The 9,765-nt window shown below is 34.8% G+C and overlaps 1 protein-coding gene across 1 annotated transcript; it reads left to right on the top strand.

Moving 5' to 3' along the window:
• The first annotated feature begins 298 nt into the window (after nucleotides 1-298).
• On the top strand, nucleotides 299-5,920 carry LOC108561303 (protein suppressor of sable). The gene is made up of 7 exons (XM_017919172.1): nucleotides 299-450; nucleotides 1,553-1,944; nucleotides 2,008-2,519; nucleotides 2,581-2,779; nucleotides 2,849-3,254; nucleotides 3,316-4,256; nucleotides 4,317-5,920. Exons 1-7 carry the CDS (start codon nucleotides 425-427, stop codon nucleotides 5,375-5,377), a joined length of 3,537 nt encoding a protein of 1,178 aa, XP_017774661.1. The 5' UTR covers nucleotides 299-424; the 3' UTR covers nucleotides 5,378-5,920.
• The last annotated feature ends 3,845 nt before the right edge of the window (nucleotides 5,921-9,765 follow it).

Raw genomic sequence — 9,765 nt, forward strand, 5'->3', positions numbered from 1 at the left:
ACCGAATTTTTTTTGTTCATTATTTATTTTATTATTGTTTTTTTCAATAATTTATCCCGAAAAGAGAACACGACGCACGTCGTCATCATCAGTTTCGCACGGAAAATCAGGAAAAACAAAGGTTTTATTCTCCTCCAGAGATCGGGGGGAAAATAAAATCGGGACAGCCGAAAAGGGGGAAATTCGTATAAACGCAAAACCGCCACCACCGACAGTGAACGAGTGAATTATTATTTTTTTTATATATTTATATATATCGAGGAGAACTTTTGCACAGAATGTTCATGTTTTTGCAAATTATTTCATAAAAAACAAAAAACGAAAATGCCATTTGAAATGCACTCTCGAGTCTTCAGAGAAATTCAGATGAGCAAGTGATTGAATTTTAGGGGGTCTCTCTCTCTCTCTCTTCTTAGATGACAAAATGGCACTCGTATGTGATATCAAAAGGTTTGCTTTATTTTTACGCCAAAAACATATTTATTTATTTATTTAATTTTTCTTTTTAGTTTAACTTTAATCTCGTATTTATTTTCGTGATTTATTTTTATTTTCTATTTTTTTTTTATGTTCTCGTTGTGCCAGATGGATATGCTCAAAGAAAGAAACACCCAACGGATCGGCGGATTATCAACAAAAAAAATGGATGTGAGCAGACGACGACGATCCTCCTTGAAAAAAACATTTTGCTTACATTATGCGAGCATTGGTTTTTTTCGTGGGGCGTTGGCTGCTGCCGCCACCATTTTATGGGCAAACGTCACTTTTTTTTGTCATACGCTCTCTTGATCTCGTTCATTTCGAGAAAAAAAACTGCCTCCGTTAGGTTTTTTTTTCCAGCATATTCAGTCACGCATTGTGATTATTTACAAAATATCCAAAAAAAAAACAAAGCAAAAAATGCACCAAAACAATCCATTCTCAAAAAAAAAAACATGTAAACAAATACTAATGAATTTCCCATTATCAATGAATGGAATGTTTTGGTTATTTTTGCTTTGTTTTCGTTTATTTTATAATTTTTTTTTTCGTAGCCCATTTGGAGATTTTTGCAATTAACCTAATAATCATGCATCTTTTTTTTTTTACTCTATAGGTTATGGTGCAGATATCGAATTGATTGTTTAATATGTTGTTTTTGTAAAGGTCGACCTATTTTCAGTGGTGTACGGGTTTTTTTTTTGGCAGACGTGCACATGTGTGATCTAATTTTAGATCATCAAGGGGGGGAGGTGCTCTTTCAGACTTGATCGATTTTTCAGGAAAGGCGCCATCTTTAGGTTGAAAGGAGCACCCTTCTTACCCCTTTTATGAAAAAAAAATAAATTATAAAATAATCGCGAGTTTTAAACACTTACAATACTTGCGTACATACTCGATTACTCTGCCAAAAAAATTTCGGTATACCAAACTGAAACACTTAAATTTTTACTAGATCTTTTTTGACGTAACTTTCCTGTTTTATATAACTTCTTCACAAAAGAAGACTAATAAAATTGAAGACCATTGTTTGTTACATGTTATGAATGTCTTTATGTTCTTTTTTTTATAGCGACTCCAAGGATGGAGAGAAAATCGTGGAAGGTGAAGAGAACAATGCTGTCGATAGTTCGGCGAAATCTGTTGACGAAGACGATTTGGAGGATGGGGAAATCGAGGACGACGAGGACGAGGATATGCCTGAGCAGTTGTTTGTTGCGACGCCGGAGGCCTCGAGTTCCTCCACGTCCATCCCGATTTTACCAGATCTGTCGAAGCCACCGCCGTCTCTAGAGTCACCACCGATCGCAGCTGCTGGTATCAAGCAGCTGGACGAGAAGAAAAGAGATGATAAAAAGAGGCACGAGAAGAAGCATTTGACTGAAGCTGAGAAGAGCGTTATGCGGCTCCACAAGATGGAACGGATGGAGCGGGAGAAGCGCGAAAAGTACCGCAGGGAACAAGGTTGCTTATCACCTTCATCCTTATCCAAATTTCATTCTAATAATTCGTTTATTATGTTAACAGTTGTCCATACGCCGCAAATGGAGGTGGAAGAGGATTTTGCTACATCATTGGAAAAGGCACTTGCCAAAGTTCTGAAGAAGGACAAGACTGGGAGCGAGGATGAAAAACGGCCGGAGGAAACGGAAAAGCGTTGCAAGAAGCGTAAGCGGCGCGACAAGCACAACAAAAAGATGAAGAAGTGTAAACAAGATTCGCCTAAAGATATGGACGAGATGGATGATAGCGACATGTATGCTCAAGGATGTAGCCGAAGCCCGGACGATTGTTCAAGAACAACGAATCAGGATAACGAGGAATCGTACGATAGCGAAGCGTCTTCTTCGGACAAGAGTCGCGAAACGAGAGTCGTGAAAATCCCGAACAAACGATTTGATATTCGCAACAAAAATATGAGGGACAAATCACGCGATCATTCAAATATGCAAGCGGATAAAAGAAACAATACGATGTCGAAGACGGGAAAACGAAATACAGGCGTTTGCTTACATTACCTTCAAGGCCACTGCGACGATGTAAATACTTCTTTTTGTTACGATTTTTTCAACCTTAATCTGATTCTATTCTGCTTTGTAGGATAATTGCCCCTACTCTCACGAGACTGTCCAACCGATGAAGCTTGAACTGTGCAAATTTTACTTATTAGAATGCTGCGCCAAAGGCGACAAGTGCCTCTACATGCATTCAGATTTCCCTTGTAAATATTACCACACCGGTATTCCGTGTCCGTTTGAAGAGACTTGTAAATTTGCACACGGCGGACCTCTGTCAGAAGGTAAAAATCGATGAAAAAGAACGAATCAAAAAGAAACAACAACAACAACACATGATTTATGATTTTCAGGATTGAAGCAAATTCTATTCAAACATATCGAAACGGCGCCGAAGGAGATTTTAGGCAATTTCCCGAGACTCAGCCGAGAGAATGCTTCGGTGATGATCATCCAAGCTCAGAAGAATTTGGAGATCAAGTACGGTCCCATCAAAAAGGACAATTCTAATTTGAAAGATGAGAATATTCCGTCCTTGATGGACGTGAACATTGCGAACGTGATGGACGGTGGATCGGCTATGGACAATGTTAGCAGTAATATGCTTTCGAATCCTCCGCCACAGATTGGCGTGGATAATAAGAATCGGAGGAACAGGCCTTCCAGGTGGCAAGATCCGGAACCTGCTGAGAAAGCAGCGCAAGAAAAGCCATTGGCTTTCGGGACTAACTTCAAAGATCAAGATATGAGGATTAGTAGGTACGTGTTCAGAGCTTCGGTTTGTTGTTGTATTAATGTATATTAATGAACGAATGTTTAGTTTTTCTAGTAATGGAGACGTCGATATGAGGACTTTGAATTTGAACGTTGGTCCACCTAAGATACATCCAACGAATATTGTTAATCCAAATATTCTGGCTACGAATCCAGCAACAATAATGAACATCTTGACGCAACAGCAGTTGCAGATGCTGAACCCAAACAATTTGGCTATGAATGTCGATCAACAACAATCACAACTGCAACAAAGTTCTACGACGACGTTGGATATTGAGAAGTATAAGATGGACGCTATGGGAAAGAATACGGATATCAGTGCAAGCGTCGTGGATACGGATATTAGAAATACGATGGACGTCGACGCACGAGCAGCGAAGAAGGAATCTTTTAGCAATGACGACGACGACTGCGACGGTTTGCAAATCGTCATGGACGAGGAGGAGGTGAAGACCGAACCTGTCGATATTCTCCCAAAGTCGGATTTAATAAAAAGGATTCAAGTGCAGAGCAAGGATGAGAAAAATGAAGATGATAAGACTGCAATCGCCGACGATAACGATGAAAACAATCCTGAAATCGATTGGTATTCGGATGATGAGGATGAAAATAAGCTGACCATCAGAGACGACGATTTCGATGAGGTTCAAAGCAAAGATGAGCCGAAAGAAGCAGAACCTGCTCCCGTCAAACCTTTGGATATGATAGGAAAATTGGGAGATTTATCTAAAATCGATATATCCGCGGAGGTCACCAAATTACTGTCCAGTATAAACCAGACGTCGACGAGCACGAAGGAGAAGGACAACGCTAAGGTTAATCGAGATCCGCGTTTGGTGTCTGCAGATCCAAGGAGGAATCGGGTTTCTTCAACTGAAGACGAACAAAAAAAGTCGGTCAGTATTTACAATTCTCCGAAAACGACCGCAGAGACGGATCAAGATTTAAGATCGATATACGGAAGCGATGCTGTTTATAGACCAGGTAATTTATCTTGTTTTTTTTGTTTGTATTGTAAGTTTAACGTTTGTTAATATTTTGCAGGAAGTCGACCAGATGTGGATTTAAGGCAAATGGCTATACCTTTCAAAGGTATAGAGAATTATACGCCAGCCACAGAGATAGATGCGTCAATAAGTTCGCATCCGCCGGTGTCATGGTCTGTGAAGGTGGTGGACATACCGAAACCGGATTACACTGGTCTGAAGCTCTCCTACAGCGATGCTCAGGCGAACGGCGATCCAAGACTTCGGAAGATTTTCCGCTTGAGTACGGAGGAAGTCGATAGTCCTGCGAGTCCTAAAGAGAGTCCGAAAGTGCATGCGCCGTCGACGCCGCGCGTGGATCCTCGAAGACGGAAGATGGAAGCGGAAGCAGCGAGTTCCGCTCCTAGAACGGACATACAAACTCCGATGAATTACAATCAGCAACTGACGATGCTTCAGACCAGTCCGTTTTATCAGACATTGACGAGCAACCAGAAGGTGATGCTTAATCAGGAGATATCGATGAACTGCACCGATAAATCGGGTCAGAACGATCCGGTAATCGCATCGATATTGCTGAATTTAGGGCTGGTAGCGCCCGGATCGCAGAATGCACCGGTGACAGGTGGTGGTGGTGGACAGGCACAGGCCGTCAACATTCTTAACAACGTGAACAACCTGGTCAATTATCAGCAGAACCCACCGATCGTGATGCCGCCTGTGAACCCGAACATGGGTCCAGGTCTCCTCGGCGCCGGTCCACCGGGCATGCAGAACCTGCCCACCGATTACCCCATGAACTTTAATGCTGGTATCCTGGGGAACGGTCCACCGCCGCCCTTCCAGAACAATTACCCACCGCAACAGGAGAACAACCCGAACAATTTCGGTAATTTCACCGATGACTACTATCCAGATCAGCCGCCGCCACAGCAGCAGCAGCAGCAGCAATTCAATCCCAACCAAAACAACAATAACAACAACAACAATCGCGATAACCGAGGGTTCAGGGAAAACAATAATAACAGGGGCGGCCGCAACCGTGGCCGCAACAACAACAGAAATAATAGAAATTTCTTTAGGAGACACAATAGGAACAACCGAAACAATTCCCCTTAGACCTTTAAACAAAACAAAAATCACAACCCCCCCTCCCACACACTAGAAAGTTTCATTTCCGTGCCAAATTTCTATTTTTCGTTATGGATTTTTACATATTTTCTTTTTTTTTTGTTTTCTCATTCCAGTTTGTAAATATTACATTTTATTTAAAAGTTTTCCTTCTTTTCAAAGCAAATTCTGCTTGCGGCTTGTAAATATTATTTTTTTTTTATTTAAGCATACGATTTTTTCGATTATTATTTAATATAAGCGATAGGACTTTTCTCTTGTAATTTATTTAAAAATATATATATATATATAGCGAGAAAACGTGCTAATTTGGATAGGAAACATGTACTGAGAAGAGGGAAATAATAGTAATAAAAAAATATATCGTAATTTCACTACGATATAGAATTTCGGCAACGCACGAAGCAAAGTTTCCTCCGTTTCGATTCGCTTTATTTCATTATAATTTAAAACTATTTCCTGTGTACATATACAAATGAAGTTTGCATCGGATGCCCAATTATGAAATTAAGTTATATTATAGATATATATAGATTTTCTTTCTTTCTTATTTTTTTTTATAGAAGACTATCATTGGAAATTAATATACGTGAATTACATTTTATTCTCATCGACCTTTTGGTTTATTTATCGAACGTCGCCGTATGTCTGTTATTACGATTATTTTACATTATTTTTACAGCTTAAAATCTCTGCAATGCAACAGAAAGAAATCTTTGTGATTCTTTTATAATTTTTTTTTACAGCATTTTCGAATTTTTTTTGCAGGTCAAGGATTTCCAAAAGTGGCGTAATGAAAATGCATTTATGATTTTATAGCTATCTTGGGTTTCTTTAGAAAAAAGATGATGAAATTGTTTTCAGTTTTAGCGAAAATTCTATTACTTTTTTTTTTTGTATGATGATGATGATGATTATAATGATGGGCATGCTGCAATGTACCTACTTTTTATATTTTCCTATTTGGATAACGTAAAAAGTATTATGTAAAAGAAAAAAAGAGGAGACGTTTTATGGTGGATAAGAAGAAAAAGAAAAAATGAAAATTAATTCTGTGATATTTTTTTATTCGTCGTTTGCAATACTCTTTTTTTTTTTTTTGATGAGTATTAATAATCGTATGTTATCTAGTAATTACGAGAGTCTAGTTTGTCTTGTTCTGTCGGTTCACGAAGCGTACTTTGTACTTAAATTTAAGATTACTTAATTAATATATGTGACGGTGCATTTGAGACGCTCATGAAACTGTTTTATTTCTCTCATATTATAGAATGGAGGGATTCTATCCAGAAACATCTTTGTCTTTTGACAGTTTCTCGTTTGACAGCAGACGAAAGTTAAGCAATATCCATAGCTAACTCAGATTGGTTGTGTTATAACGATACGATGATGTACAAATAGAAACGATCTAGTAATCAATCTTAATATTTTTGCTGAAGTCTGAACATTCACAAAATTCAAGTAAATATTCTATATATAAATAGTATTGAATTTTATACATAAATTGCGAGTTTTCATATAAATTTACATTTTTTTATAATGGAATTGCATAAAATTGATTATTTTGTACGTACTAAAAAAAATATTGATAGATTTAAGTTAAATAATTAATCTATAAGTTTTGATAATTTCTAAACTTCGGACTGATTTAAATATAATTAATTACATTTTTTTTTGTCAATAAGATTACATTACATTAGAAATGAATAAATATATTGATAAACTTTTGTATTATATTTATCTATTAATCCAAATTTGTATGTAAAGTATTTCTTTCAAAAAAATTGTGGTTGATGTTTCTGGATTCGTATATCGTTTATAATAAAGAAAATGAATCTGATATTTTACATAACAATATTGTGAATATATTGTGCATTAAAACTGTTTGCAATTGATGAATTTCTCAAAACATGAGATGTCACAATCAGCTGTTCTTGAACTTGAGTTGAAAAGTCGTCAGTCCACTAATAATTCTGCGTAATCACGTGAATAAAAACCAATAAGCATGCGCCTTGTTAAGTCCGTACCGGCTTTATGTTGCAAGTCACTAAAAAATTGCGTCTGGTAAGAATCAGTTTTCTTTCTAAATACGGTTTTATTCATTAAAATTTAATTGTTTATGAACTAATCAATGAATGTATTCTTTTGGAGCTTTAATTTCGTTATGTAATCGTTTTTTTTTTCAATAATTACGGCCCCTTTTTAATGCATTATTTAAATTTTAGTATCGGATTTATGTAACATAGCTGCCTTAATTTTTTATTTTTGATCGTCATTTGTCCTTTTACGTGATACAAATATAACATAATTTTGTTGCTCAATTAATTGAGAGGAATTGAATGAATTGAATGTAAACAAAACTTGAGGTTAAGAATATTATTTATTGAAATATGTACTAATCAGAACAAATACTTCTCTTAGATCATAATTAAGTAATTCGTTTTGTGATTCATGTCTTGATCTATTGTTACTTCATTTTTGTTCATTTAATTTTCAGTCAAAGTGCACTTCATGACGAAAATTGAAATGTAGTCACAATTGTGCGTTCATCGTGTCTATTTGTTTTAATGTGCTGTAATGTTATTTTGTTTGCTCAACCTTTTATATTCAGAATAAAATTCACACTTTTTTCCAGCTATAATTAAATATTTGTTCAAAATTTGTTGATTTAAATACCTCGATTAGTCCGGTTTTGAACCGTCCGGGATATTCACGTACTATGCGATATATTGCTGTATTGATATTGTAGATTGATTCTTCCTTAATTATATAATTTCATAAGCTTTTCAAAAAATAAGTTTCATTTTTTAAATTAATATTCAAGTAGATACAAATCTATAAAAAATATCATTTTTTGTTACGTTGATATTAATCTTTCAATTCGTAAACTAACGAAATTAACGACATTTGATCAATTCAAGTCAATTTCAGTTACGTTTCGAAATAATTTAGAAAACTGTAAAATTGTTGTTTTTAATAAATAATATCAAATTTTGCTGTCACGTTACGTAACATTACAATTATACATTTTTTCCCTTCTTTTTCAGCAATCTAATTTAAGAAATAATAAGCTGAATTCATGACATCAACGACAAATAAAAGGAGTCAAAGGATTGGTCCAGTAATCAACCTTAACTTAAGCACTTTCAAGACGCATAAACTCACGAACTGTTCATACTATAAAACTATTATATCAAGAGAATTTTATGCTGGATTTGCTTATCTCTTTCATGACTAGGTTGGAGTTGGTGAAATAATTAATATCATCATCAGCTTTTTTGATTGGTACATTTTTTAAGACTATTTTTTTTATCATAATTTATCACTTCATGTTTTCAAAATTGAATTCAAATGATTATGGCAAATTTCGCAATGAAAAGAAAGTTGAATGTAAATATTTATTGATCGGTGATTAAAGTTAATATTTTGTAAGTTTATAACGGAAAAACTAAATGTTTAGGTTTAACTGATGTTCAATTTAAACATTAATTTTCTAAGACTATTTTCATCATTATTTATCACCTATAAACCATGCTTGTAAAAGCAATTGAATTAAATCAAATAGAATAAATAAAATATGCGACGTTTCTCAATTTATCTATTAATTCGGCAATTAAAGTTAACGATATGTAAAATTATAATGGGTTAATCAAATTTTCGTATCTAACTGATGTTCAAAGTGTAATTTTTATTTGTCGAGAAACGTCGTCTTAGACAAAATTATAATTTTTTATCTTCATCATAATTTATAACATTTAATCACGTTTTTAAAAAAAAGCAATAAAAATGTTATTGATTATGCCAAATTTGTATAACATAAATCAAGCAAAATCAATAAAATTAATGAGATAATGATTTCAGAGATAAAAAATGTAAAACGTTTTCAATGTTATTTAATCCTTTTTTTTCTAATTCTTTCATTTTGTTAACATTTTGTCTTTAATTTCACCTTTATTTTCTTTGTTTTTTGTTACCAAGTTTTCGAAATTTTCCAGAGAAAATCATCATCTTACATACTTCTCTTCTTTGTTGACATTTTTGAAACCTATGGAGCTACAAGGATAACTTCATTTCAAATTTCTTTGACGTTACATTCTTGAAATTGGCCTTAAATCAGATTTTTTTTAGTTAAATATTGAAATTGCGCACTTCGTTATATCGAAGCTTCAAATATCTCTGGACACTGTGGAATATCTCGTAATTATGTCGTTGCGAAGTCCTAGTGTAGTTTTTAAGGAATGCTAGAGGTGAAGTTGGAGTTTTTTTATGATAATAAATACTTTATTATTCTTGAGTAAATTAATGAAATGTGAAAACATTGCTTTTTCGAACGTTCTAATTTCAATTTTTCAACTTTGAACGCGTATTACAGCAAT

Source organism: Nicrophorus vespilloides, unplaced genomic scaffold (assembly GCF_001412225.1).
Source record: "Nicrophorus vespilloides isolate i.1.1-1 unplaced genomic scaffold, Nicve_v1.0, whole genome shotgun sequence".
NCBI lineage: Eukaryota > Metazoa > Arthropoda > Insecta > Coleoptera > Silphidae > Nicrophorus > Nicrophorus vespilloides.